At 35.0% G+C, this 13,053-nt stretch overlaps 1 protein-coding gene across 3 annotated transcripts in view; it reads left to right on the top strand.

The window, feature by feature from the left end:
* The window catches only part of LOC103972476 (sister chromatid cohesion protein PDS5 homolog B), a 28,153-nt gene that overhangs the window by 11,513 nt on the left and 3,587 nt on the right, over window positions 1–13,053 (top strand). For all 3 annotated transcript variants that reach the window (XR_010481420.1, XM_009386829.3, XM_065091329.1), the window contains 12 exons: window positions 488–630; window positions 1,379–1,505; window positions 2,760–2,906; window positions 3,055–3,117; window positions 4,716–4,852; window positions 7,115–7,232; window positions 9,096–9,230; window positions 9,381–9,586; window positions 9,714–9,861; window positions 9,954–10,094; window positions 10,197–10,277; window positions 10,604–11,080. Coding sequence is in view for 2 of the 3 variants with exons in the window: in XM_009386829.3 (XP_009385104.2) it covers window positions 488–630; window positions 1,379–1,505; window positions 2,760–2,906; window positions 3,055–3,117; window positions 4,716–4,852; window positions 7,115–7,232; window positions 9,096–9,230; window positions 9,381–9,586; window positions 9,714–9,861; window positions 9,954–10,094; window positions 10,197–10,277; window positions 10,604–11,080 (1,923 nt within the window). In the remaining variant the exon portion in view is untranslated. The remainder of the gene's footprint in view (window positions 1–487; window positions 631–1,378; window positions 1,506–2,759; window positions 2,907–3,054; window positions 3,118–4,715; window positions 4,853–7,114; window positions 7,233–9,095; window positions 9,231–9,380; window positions 9,587–9,713; window positions 9,862–9,953; window positions 10,095–10,196; window positions 10,278–10,603; window positions 11,081–13,053) is intronic.

Here is a 13,053-nt window from a genome sequence, read left to right as displayed (position 1 = left end):
GGTGCAATATAACACAATGTAAATTTCTGTCAAGTAGCATCCACATATAACATAGTTGCACATCGGTAATCCAGTGACACTGTCAACAGCGAATGAAAATACATTACTGCACTCTGTTAACCTTTCAACAATAGATGGAGATATTTCATATCATACTTCCAACGGCAAATGAATTGATATTTCCCATCAGTCATAGTGAGGATACGTATTAGTTTTTGTCAATTCTTCTCTCGATTTTGATTTCTGTTTTTTTGTCAACACCATTTGAGTGGGAAAAAGGTTTGGAAGCCTAGTATCTTTCATACTGTTTGCATGCTCGTATTTTTAATTCATGTAACATATTGCATTTTTCAGGTCTCCTCTCAGTAGTGTTGGCTTATGTTATAATCTATAAAATACTCTGTATAGTTAGAACAATGATGATATATATATGTTATTTTACTTCTAGTTCATGCTGAGTGAAATGTGGATTCTTTGTCTGATGTAGGTTATTTTATCCATATACCCAACATTGCTAAGAGGAGGAGAAGACTGTCTGCTTAAATTGTTTTCCATGAATGCTACATTGTTAAACGAAAAGTCTCTTCAGATTTTATCAATAGCTGGTCGCCATGTTTCTATAGCACTCAGGTAACAATTTGAAGGTATTCAAGTATGTCATGGATGATCGCATTTGTTTCATGTTGTGCATATCCTTTCTTGTTTTATATTTGAATTAGATATGTAAAAAATCCTTTAAACTTGATTTATGAAAAGTGAGAATTGATCCACAGATTAATTGAAGGCTAAGTATGGTAGCTAACTAGTCAAATGAAGAACACTAGATTTTAGCAAGAGCATCAATGTTTAGAATGTCAGCTGCTGCTGACATCTTCCCAGTGTTTGCTCTAGCTTTCTATGTGCATAAGAAACATTCTGGGGCTTTCTGATTTAGTAACAATATTTAGATGTCATTGTGGCTGTCGAGTGCACTATATCTTCAGCATTTGATGAGAATTATTTCTTAATAATGTTCTGCATGATGTTGGTGTTTCTGTTGGTATACAAATACATATTACTGTTTTTTAGCCTTCTAGAAAATTTTCCTAAATAAGGATTTCAGTTATTTGTATTTCTTCAATTTATAATTTGTCAACATAAACTGAGAAAATTGATCATCCAATTACTTTGCTTATTATTTTGAAATGTCATTTCAAGATGCATGTTTCATCGAAATCTTATGTTTGCTATTGATTAACATAAGAAACAATTGTTGAAGATCTTTTAATGTACCATTTCTGTATTAACCTTCATTTGCATTCTGTAAACCCTACTCTACCTCACGACATTTATTCGAATACCAGAAAGCTAACTTCCTGTATCTTATCTTCATGTTCAGTGACATTTACTTATTTCTGGAACGGAAATGCATTGAAGGAACACGCACCGAGTCTAAATATGCTGTTTCTGCAATATCTTCTCTCATTCATGCTCCTGATGATCCTATCTTTTCCAACTTATGCGAGGTAATGTAACCAAAATAAAGAGGTAACGGATTATCGGTTATCATCCTCCGTTAAATTGAAACTTATGCAATGCTCTTTCAGTTTATTAATACTACATTCAGCTAAAAGATCCTTTTTTTCACATTCTGAGTTTTGATTGTGAATAAAAATTATCATGTCATGGCTGATTGGTAAGTCCAATGGTTGTGACATTCATCCCCCTTGTGGATTGTTGGAGTTGATTTTCTTTTATGCACAGTCAAAAAGAAAGGCAGCTATGTATTAATTGTAACACCTCTGATTAGTCCCACATCGGAAGTGGGCTAGATTGAGATTGGCTTATAAGGGTTTGATAAGTGTACTACTATTAACTTCAACTTAAGCATTTTGGTCAGTGGTTAGGACCAAACGGAGTTATAGGCCAGTTAACCCATCAGACTCGGGCCATGACATTTGGTATCAGAGCCGACCTAGTATTTGGGCATGGTGAGGGGGCTCGAGTAGGAAAGGGCTACTTATGGATGGAGTCAGAGGACTTGTCACGGTGTGGAGCCACAATTGGGCTATGTTTCATATGCATGCACTATGCTAGGGTTTGATCCGGGTTATGCTGGGCCTTGACGAGGACGTCGAGCCTTTGAGTGGGGGAGATTGTAACACCCCTGATTCGTCCCACATTGGAAGTGAGCAAGATTAAGATTGGCTTATAAGGGTTTGATAAGTGTACTACTATCAACTTCAACTTAAGCATGTTGATCAGTGGTTTAGACCAAACGAAGTTGATATGCCAGTTAGCCTATGAAGCCCGAGCCATGACATTAATTGTTTAAAAATGTAAAGTACAACAACAGAAGGGAGTGGATGAGCATCCTGGGCTCTCCATTAGATTGAAACATTAAATGTTGAGCTTGATGTTAACAGCTAGACTAGAAGATGAGATGGTGGACAGAGGGACTTAATGAATTCAGCCATGCTTGTTTCTTTACTTATTGATGTTAGCACAATCATTAACAATGGGTATTATGGTGCTCAATTCTACATAAGCTGAGTGTTGCCATTTGTTAAGTCCAAGCTTTGAAAACTGTTTCTCTTGTAAAAAATGGACACTACTCTTCGGCTAAACTTGCTTTGTGGATGAGCAATATTTGTTTTTGCAGGATTCGTGATAAGTTTGCTGGTGATTTAATTATTTCTTTAAAATACATAATAAATGATGCCCTTGTAAAGCTTGGTAGTCTGTGAGGTGACTAATTTAATTCCAATCTTTTCTTCCAGAAAGTTGTGAACTCTCTGTATCATGGACGCCATATCCCGACTCTGCTGCAGTCTTTGGGTTGCATTTCACAGTATTCCCCATCAACATATGAACTATACAAGAAGCAAATAATGCAATTCATTATCCAAAAGCTTTTATGTTCAAAGGTGGTAATCTCACGTTAATCTTGACATACTCATCCTGAGTTGCTTATTTTATTAGAACAGGATTATAGGGTCATCATTCTTGTTCACCATATTAAATTCAAAGGTTTAGCTTGAAGCTTAGGCATTATTTACCTTTGATTCTATATAGGTGGACTCAGATCAAGCATCCTCCAATGATGGCGCTTTATGTAGCTTATCCTGCAAATTGAAGGTTTGTGCAAGATTATTTAGTAGTTTGTTGAATGCATGGATTGTTTCCAATGATTGAGTAGTATATTTGGTTCCACAAACTCTCAGGGTATTTCCCGACTTGGACTAAGATGAACTGCTATTGACAATTAAACAATTATTGTGTTACATTTAATGATAAAGTTGCTCAGGAGCTGGTAGATAAACAAATGGATTAAAAAACATATGTTATCAAGTCACTCACTGTATTGCTTTTTCCCTACTTATGTTGCAATCCTTTTTAGTTATACAAATATTTCTATTCTTTGCCAAATGGCAACCTTTTCTCCTTAGATCATTGTTTTGTAAACTGTTTGGGTTGAGCAGATAAATCTACTGAACGGCTGACCTCTGGGCTAAGACTGTTTGGGTCACATTTGAACCCATCACCTAATAGAAAATCAGAATGTTCCTCAAACCCATTGATAATACCAGTTTTAGATATTATGAATCATAATTACATATGATTTTAACCATATATATTTGGTATCTATTTTGCACCATTGTAATATAAGTATTTTACTTATTGAACACTAGCATCCTTTGCAGAATAGGAAAATAAAGATGAGCATCCACAAATTTTGAAGTCGAAAACAAAGTTTGAAGTTTCTTTGAGATTAGTATTGTTGTTCGAATCGGTATGAGTTTGATACACACTAATATGTTGATTCATGGTGTGATGACTTGATGGTCAACTCAAGCCAAAGAGAAAGAGGGAGATAAGAGGGGATCAGTGTTTTCAAAAGGCGCTTAGGCGAAGCGAGACCCAAGCGCCTCGCAACACCTTGGGGCTTTGTCTCTCCTCGGTTCACCTTGGGGCTTTGTCTCTCTCTCTCTCCTCGGTTCACTGATGCAACTTCGTCTATTTATTGCTGTAGCTTTGTCTGTTGTCCTCTCCAGCTTCATCCATCATCGGTTTCCACCTTCCTCCACAACTATTTGTCGATTAACTTTTGTCACCATAAGTATTAAAGTATTTTTTGTGAGGGAGCAAATTAATACTTAATAGCTATTTAGTTGCATGCATTGCCTTCTAATTTTGGGACCTTCTTTGTGTGGCTATAACTAGATTGTTTGGGTTGTCAAGGAAAGTAATTATATGCAACATAATATTTGGCTATAACTAGATCGTCTCTCTTATCCTTGCATCTTTGTAAACCATGAGCTGGAGACTTGTCATTACCAAGTTCAATAATTATCTGTAACTTCCCAAACTTATAACTATGTTTTCATCAAAATTGATAGTCTAAATATTCCTTTAAGCTATTCTAGTATCATGGTCCCGTACTTGTTTGTTGTGTCAAGTCTCCTCGAACTTGCAAACAAACATTTTGCATTGTAGTGAATAGTAGAAAATATTGTTGCTCATCCTATGATAATAACTTTTCCATCTTCTGATCAAGTTAGTGTATGGTCAATGCCTAGAGATTATACTTTTTTATTGGTTTCTCATTGTTCTTTTTTAAGTTTATTTGAAGTATGGAATTATACTTGAACAACTAAGTCATGTTTCTATCACTAATCATATTTTACTAAATCATATAATATGAGATTTGGTTGGATCTTGTATGATTCCTTTAGATGTACGGGTTGAAATCAGTGGCCAAAAGTTTTTTGCCACATGAAGTGTCACAGATCCGGCATGAAATAAAAGAATTCTTCAACATCCTGTCAGACATGATACTTGGAATTGGAACCATCAATGAAAATATTTTAAGGTAAGAAGCAGCAGAATTCAAGTATGATTTTCCAGATTAGTTTTTGTATTCGTCATTAATTTTGTGCTTCATCAAACTTGCTGTTGTAATCCTTTTTACAGTAGTTTCTGTTTTCTCTTTGAGTGTCAGTTCTATTGAATTTTTTGGAATGTTTCTAGTGATTAACCAGCTACTGGTCTGGCCAATAGTTTTACCAAGTATGCTGTTTTAGCCCAGGGCTACACTTCATCCTCTGGACAGCTCGTCTTACCTTTTCTCTACAATGTTTGTTTTCTCAATTTTTTTGTACATAAGCATTCTTTGTATGATTTTTGGATCCTTATTGTGAACATATATTTTATATGACAGGAAATCCAACTGGAGATCAGACTCCTAGTAGTCATCACTAAATTCCTGTGTCGTTGGTTGCAGTGTATAATTTTTAGTTTGAATCAAGGATTCATACCAATCAATATTTACTAGTCCAACAATGGACTAGTATTGGACGATATGGTCCATTACAGATCATTAGTATTTTCAACATTTTTGGTACTGGGTGGTATAAGTCGGTATACTGCCTGGTACACCATTATTGTACTGGTCTAGTACATTGCCAAACTTGGTATTGAACCAAGATTTATAACATTGATTTGAATTTTTATTCATGACCATTAAGCCAAACTTTGAAGAGACACCGTCCATGAGTAAACTGAAACTAGTGGACTCAAATGAATGCCATTGCCAACCTGGAAATCTGAACTAGGCATGGCGTTCACATATTTATTGATCCAGAATCTATCATGCAGAATGATTTGTCTCCAAGTTATTAATGATGATCAATATTTTTTATACTGATCTTGTACATCAATTCTAATAAATATCAAGAATTGCAATTTCAATTCGTATATGTGTACTGAGGAGCCCTGCTCGGTACGATATGTACCGAGGTATATCGACAGTACGTCGAGGCTTATTGACAGTACGTCTAAAATCATAAAAAAATCTTCAAAAATATCTGAAAATTTAGATTAGAGTTTTTAAGTTAAAAATAAATATAAATTTAGTATAATTTTAGCAAAAATAATGTAAATTGATTCAATATCGATCAAATTTTGATTAAATCATCATTAAAATCATTAATCATTGCATTAAAAAAAACTTAATTAAACTTATTATACCATCACAAACATATGATTCAATTCTTAATATGCATAAAATATAAAGATCTGACCTATTGAGTGTCTAATTTTGAAGAAATCAATATTAAACACTAATCATTATATTAAAATTCATAATTATTCCTTAATTAACAATATTCTATCATCAAAAACATATCAAACAATATATTAGACATTAAGTCATATACCACATAGAATAGGTTTAATCATTCAATAAAAAAATAAAAAGTGGATATATATCTCTTGATTAGAGTGTTTTTCCTTTTAATTCTCCTAAATTTGATTCAATCCATAAATCATAGTTTTGTTGAGTTTAGGAGAATGAAAATGTGAGAATAAGAGAGAGATGTGAGTGAAGAAGATTATGAGAGAGTGAAATAAGTTGAATGAGAGAGAAGGAAAGAGCTTAAAAACCTTTTCTAAGCCTCAAACGGTTAAATTGATCGTTTGAAATAGGGCAATATCAGCCCTTGATCGGTAATGATCGAAATCCGACTGTTACCGACTAGTACAGATCAGTAACGATCAGATTTTGATCGTTATCGCTCGGTACAAACCTCATATCGCTCGATATGGGTCAAATAATTGGTACCTCTTGGTAGAGGGCGGTCCACGTATTAGTATCTTGTTGAACCGGTGCGTACCGCTCGTACCAATTAGTATGTATTGATCAAGGTTCGTCGTATCGTACCGTACCGGCGTTTCGACCCGTGCTCGGTACCGGTACGGTACGGTATACTGCTCGGTACACCCAGGTGTACCGAGCGGTACACTCACGTGTACCGAGCACTGTGCACTGTTATAGTGTTACTGTACACTGCTACAGTACTCGGTACGGTACGGGGCGGTCCGCGTACCGTTGGCCTGTCAGACCGGTACGTACTGCCCGTACCGGGCAGTACAGTCCGGTACGGCAAACCTTGGTATTGATACAGCAAACCCAGATAAATATTAGATATATTTCTACGTAGCTTTTTTTCTGATGAACTTGGTAGCTTTCTCTTATGTTATCCGGTGCTTATTTAACTTTCACTTTCTTCCTATATTATCGATATATTTCTATGTAGCAAACCCAGACATTTTTTTCTTTGAACTTTCTTTGCAGTCAAAGTGACAAGGTTCACCTTAGATTAGCTGCTGCAAAATGTATTCTTCGACTTGCAACAAGATGGGACTTGCATATACCACCAGACATTTTCCATTTGGTTATAATGAGTGCAAGGGTATGAACAACTTACTGTGTATTTCATGTTACAATATTGGATTCAGCAGATCTGTTACACCAAAAATTAGGCAATAGATATGGATATGCATCACACTCTCTTTGACATGTGAGATGAAAGCAACTTTACTCTCTTACGGCAAAATGCTGTTGTGATGTGATTAGTCATCTTGGAGATATTCCATATCCTTTGTGCATGGTGGAATCATATTAATTCTGCAGAAGTCTTGTCAACACAAATTGGCATAATTCAAGACAAGGATTAAAATCTCAATGTGATATTGTTTCAATAATGTATTGGTGTGGTATAACATCCGAACTGGTTGCAGTCATCCCAAAAAAATAATAAAAGTATTATTTGGTACAGGACCATGTACTCTCCATGGACCGGTAATTACTGATTGGTACATGCCATACCATGTGCTAATTGGTATCTGAAACCATGTTCAAAATAACCATCCTAGAAAGTTATTAGCACACAACACACTAACTAATGCCAGAGGTGGGCATGCTTCCCGTGACTGTATCTTAAGTGGAAAGTATTGTGATGATCCCATGCCATTGGACATCAATCCTGATTCCATATACTACTGATCAACATGTTGCTGGTTTCTGATATTACTAGTTGCAGTTCTACCATGTGATGTATCTGAATTGTACTTCATGTACCATAATTTAACATTGTGTATTTTCAAGGTTAATTTTTCAAGGATGCTTTTTTTTCCATGATAGAATTTATTTATTTTAGTAATATATCTAATACAGTGTGCAACTGCTTATTTCCTTTATTGATAGTACTGGAGTGATGTAGCTTAAAGCCTTAAAGTAATGATCATCATTGGAACTGTTGTGATTTTATTTACAATATTGTAATAGACATCGTGTTTTTTTTTTTTTTTTTTTTTTAATTTCTGGGAATTATTGGAAGTTTTGTAAACTGTACTGTCTTATGCTGGCTCAATCAAATACTGGCAAGGGTTCTGTGCAATGTCTAGGATTGTGTACTTCTATTCTTATTGTGTATCACTCTTAAGTTATGTGGACTGAGATGCTGGAACTAAATGTGCTTATTTCATCATCATCATCAAGTTGTCCATGCACTAGTTTACTGTTGCTGTTTTATTTTCTCGGTGCTTATTCTCTACAAGAGCCCCTCCTGACATCTTCTCCTTTTGCATATCTTTTAGCAGCCTTTCACTAGTCATATATCCTGACCACTGTTAACCTGTTTGGAGGTAGGATGGGTTATTTATGCAGAGTTTAATTCATGTATATGTAGCTAATTTACATAGACATATATATATTTTTCAATGAACATGGTATTAGGCCATACCAATTTTCAGAACCAGTGGTTTTGGTTCCTATTCCCCAAAACCAGGAACTGTAAGCGAACCGGAAACCGCCAATTTTTTTTATTATTATTTTTAATAAAAAATTAAAATATAAAATTCATAAATTTATTTTTAAATAATGAAAAAAATAATTTAAAATTATGGAACCAGTGGTTTGCATCGGAATCGCTGGTTTTGGAACCGACGGTTCTGATTTTCCAAACCTAGGAATCGAAATTGAGTCGCTCTATGTCGGTTCTAATTTGGTTTGGAATCGGTGAATCATTGGACTGGTTCGATTTTGGTTTCGGCCCGGTTTGGTTCCGATTCAATTTTGATTCGATCCGAACTATGGTCAGGCCTACATGGTGTACGAATTGCAAGCTTTGAAATTTGGATTTTTCTTTAAATCCTGGCATCCCTCTTCTAGATCCACCAAAACTTTCTTATTCTTGGTTGAGCCTCATCTTTATTTACTCCTTTTATGTTCTTAACCACATTTCTCATTAGATTGTGAATTCTATGGTGTCCAGGATCCTTCTTCAACTGTCCGCAAGTCATTGCTCTGTAAGATACATAAGCTACTAATGGAACAAGCTATACCGGACAGATATGCATGTGCTTTTGCATTCACTTCAGTTGATTGTATTGGAGATATCCGAAATGATGTAAGTTCTCTATTTTATGTACACTAAACATGTTCTCTCTCACTCTATCTGTGATTATAATATAGTCAGTGAAGTTCCTCACTGTAAATATATTTTCTGTCTGGCTTTATCTGTGAGTATAGTACTTCTGATATTTTTCCTTTTTTTCAGTCAGTGAAATTCTTCACTGCATTCCTGACGGCACGTAATAAGAAATTTCTTATCAACAAGAATGCTTTAGCACAGGAGACAGATGGAGTAGCAATCACAAAACATCCAGGATATATTGTGGTTTTTGTAATCCATGTTCTTGCTCATGATAAAAACTTTCCTTCTGATAATTGCCAAGATCAAGATGTTTATGCTGAGTTTTGTAGGTCATATCTATCTTCATACTTAAAATTATTTCTGTTTTGATTTTTATTTTAGAGCTATGATGTTAAAATTTAGAAATGCTGCAATTCACTTCACACCTTATTTGATGTACTTTCTTTTCCCTGGCAGTCCGCTCATTTTCATCATACGTGCTTTACTGAATTTAAATTGCGGCCGTAGCAATCAAAATGATGCCAGTTATATGGCATCATATCTACTGGGCATTTTTCTTGCCATTCAGAAAGCTGATGATGCTGTTGATGCTAAATTCACCCCTGTATGTTCATGTCTTTCTTGTAGCGAAATTATTTTCCTTGTCTCTTGTCTTTGCAGATACTGGTTTTTGGTTTAATTTGTTTCCTGTTACAGAAATTGCATATTCTCTCAAAAATATGTTTGCTTGCATTAAAAGTTCTTACTCAGCATTGCAAGTCCCCATTGGATGCTTCCCATCTCGTCTTGCTTCCATCATCATATTTCAAGGCTTGTCATGATGCAAGGAAAAAAGGAGTAAGCAGAACATGCTTGTGTCATCATATTTAATTGCAGCATTCGATAGGTTATACCAGGTGGCATTTGTTTTCTCATGAATTTGTTTGACGTAACATCCAGGCATCTCTTCACGTTGCTAATTTCGTGGATAAAAGTTTTGTGAGGAGGATCCTCTGTGCGTTTGACTCTTATATAAACCAGGTGGCTTATTGTTACCTTTCTATTTTTTCCTTTGTGTATTTTACTTCAAAAACAAGGTTTTAAATAGTGGTCTGATTCTGGTTTTGCAACTTGTTGGACTGGTAGCGTTTTGGTATATCCATATGGTATCACTTAGAAAATAGTGAAAAATAGATTTCGGTTGGTATTTATGGTTCGGTATGGACCTTGATTGGGCTGCTAAACACTGACCAGTATGTACCAAACTGACCAATATACAAAATTATGATCAGAGCAAGTTTATACAAGCATGTTGTGATAAATGATTTTAACCTGTTAAATGCATTTCGTTCTTCTCCACTTGACAGGCTTCAAACTCATGTTCTAAATGGAATCATAAGGTTCAAGATGTTGGCGATTTGGATGTTATGAAGAACATATCAAATGCTTTAACCATGGACAGACAAATTGATCAATCACTTGGTAAAATGAAGAAAGAGAAGGATAATCTTCATCCTAATACAAAGAGATCTCAGAAAGTTTGTTCTGTGAGAAGTCACATGAATTCTGTGTCACATTCTTCTTCGATGTCAACAGAATTGGTTCATGGGATAATAAATTTAGAACCAGTAAATGCTGAATATGAAGAGAGAAAAGAGCAAGTATCTTCTTCAGATTCTGTTAGTATCTGTCTGGTGATTCCAACTTCACAGGTTTCTACCAAGGCAGTTGCATTAAAAGGATTCATGCCTTCAACGACTAATGAGAGATGTGTTACAAACGGTAGCAGTACCTCTCAACCTGAAACTTCAAAAGCAGATATAGAGTGTCCTCTGGATTCACAGGTATTTGTTTCTATAAATATGTAAGTAAATATAACATTATTAATTTCACACTTTAGCTTTCTAGCTCTATTATTATAAATTGCATTTATGTCATTGTTGATAAAAGGAGCCTGTCAGTTTGGATGAAACATTTGTTAAGAACAAGATCGGACTGTGATCCCCAATTGATTTATGGCAAGCTCTCTAATTTCAGATCTGATTACTATTAGTTTTTCTTATGAAAACAATTGACAATTTCCTTTGTGTCTTGGCTTATTGCAGTTATAATATGGGTACTGTTGATTCATATGATTCTCAAAATAGTAAACGCAAGGCAGGATCTCACAATTTAAAGAGTTAGATATAAGATCAACCAGCTTCATCATGATAATATTTAAGCTTATATTATGAATTAAATATCGAGTTTCCAGTATTTTCTACTCCTTCATTCAATAATATTTTGGCCTCTGTTGTTCATATTCTCATTTCTGGCTAATTCGACTGGTCCCTAGTTTACTTACAAGTTCGTCTAGTAACAAGTCTGATTACTGACTAGATATAAGATCAATGTTTTATTGCTTGCTAACAAGTTCTGTTCTCAAAATTAAGTTTTTTTATATCGGACTGCTTAACTCATCCATCAAGAGAGGTTGGTCTCTTGACTCAATCCATTTAACACCACCACCACCAGTCTTTATTAAACTTCTTTTCCAGCAATGAGGTTTTAGAAAACAAGCCTAGTGACTGGGTGGACTAACTGTTTTAAACATGCAGAATCATGGAACGATACTCTAAATTGTAGTAATGGACATATACCATTTCCAGATTGCAAGCCATCAACTTGTACTTAGGTCTATATTTTCATAGGGTTAACATTTGGTAGTGCCAGGCTATGGTGCATCAACAAAGCCTATGTTACCTTTATGTCAGTATTCATCAACTCCATGGATATGTTGGCTTATAGGAACTCAATTGAAAATTGCTAGTGATAGTGACATGGTCCTTGGTTTGTCGTTACCAACTATAACTGATTTTTGAAGATTCCTAGTCAGAAAAAGCTTGTCTCACCTGGGTCGACTTTAGTTGTCTTGAAATATGTAATTTAGTCTGTGAAGACACCAGCATGAAATGTTATAGTTTTGCTGAATTGAACTAGCTGCAGAATAGGGGTTTCAAATATATGGTTAAACAGCCAATCTAGATAAAATTTCTTGCCAGGGAAAAGAAATTTATTTAATGGGATGTTTAAGCAGCCAATCAAGATAAAATTAAATTTTAAAAGGATGTTTTTTTGCCATTTTATTTATTTAATGGGCAACTGGAGGCTTATTAATTTATGTTTAGGTTGATTAAGTGTGATTAAGGCCTAATTGGTGGTAATTGAGGAATTTAAGCACATTGCACCATGATTTTTTTACTTTTGACATTATTTTATAGGTCATTCTAGCATGTATTAGCCAATTTTAGGCTTTTTATTGCATGATAAATTTAAATTTATCTTTATAGTTCATTCTTATTGAAATTTAACCTACCACTACATTATAGGTAATTCTTATTTAAATTTAATTTGTATACCAATAAATTAGGATAAAAAATCCCTAAAAAAATATATATTTTGCTTCTGCTGATTTTCAGCCCTTCTTCAGTTTATCTATATGTGCCAGTGTATCAAGACATGGTACACTGCTATGGATAGGTACATATTGGTCTTACGAGGGACCGCAATGCTTGGTTGGCCATGTAAGAACAGCAAACCATGGGCAGAACATGGAGAATTTGTATAGTGGTTTGTCCATGTAATTACTACTGATTGGCTTTTTGCTGATCTGGCATCATACAAGCCCAGCCTTCCTTCTGTTGCTCATTCCCACCAAAAAGGTGAATCTTCAGAAAAGAAGAAATACAAGAGAATTTGACAGACCACACTATAGCTGTCAACAATGTATTCCCACCAAAGAGAACGGCGTAGACCTCTTGCAAGAGGGGGAGTCATC

This window comes from Musa acuminata, chromosome BXJ1-11 (genome assembly GCF_036884655.1).
Source record: "Musa acuminata AAA Group cultivar baxijiao chromosome BXJ1-11, Cavendish_Baxijiao_AAA, whole genome shotgun sequence".
In the NCBI taxonomy this organism is placed as follows: domain Eukaryota; kingdom Viridiplantae; phylum Streptophyta; class Magnoliopsida; order Zingiberales; family Musaceae; genus Musa; species Musa acuminata.
Note: the sequence above shows the minus strand (reverse complement) of the source record. Positions and strands in the feature narration are given on the sequence as shown.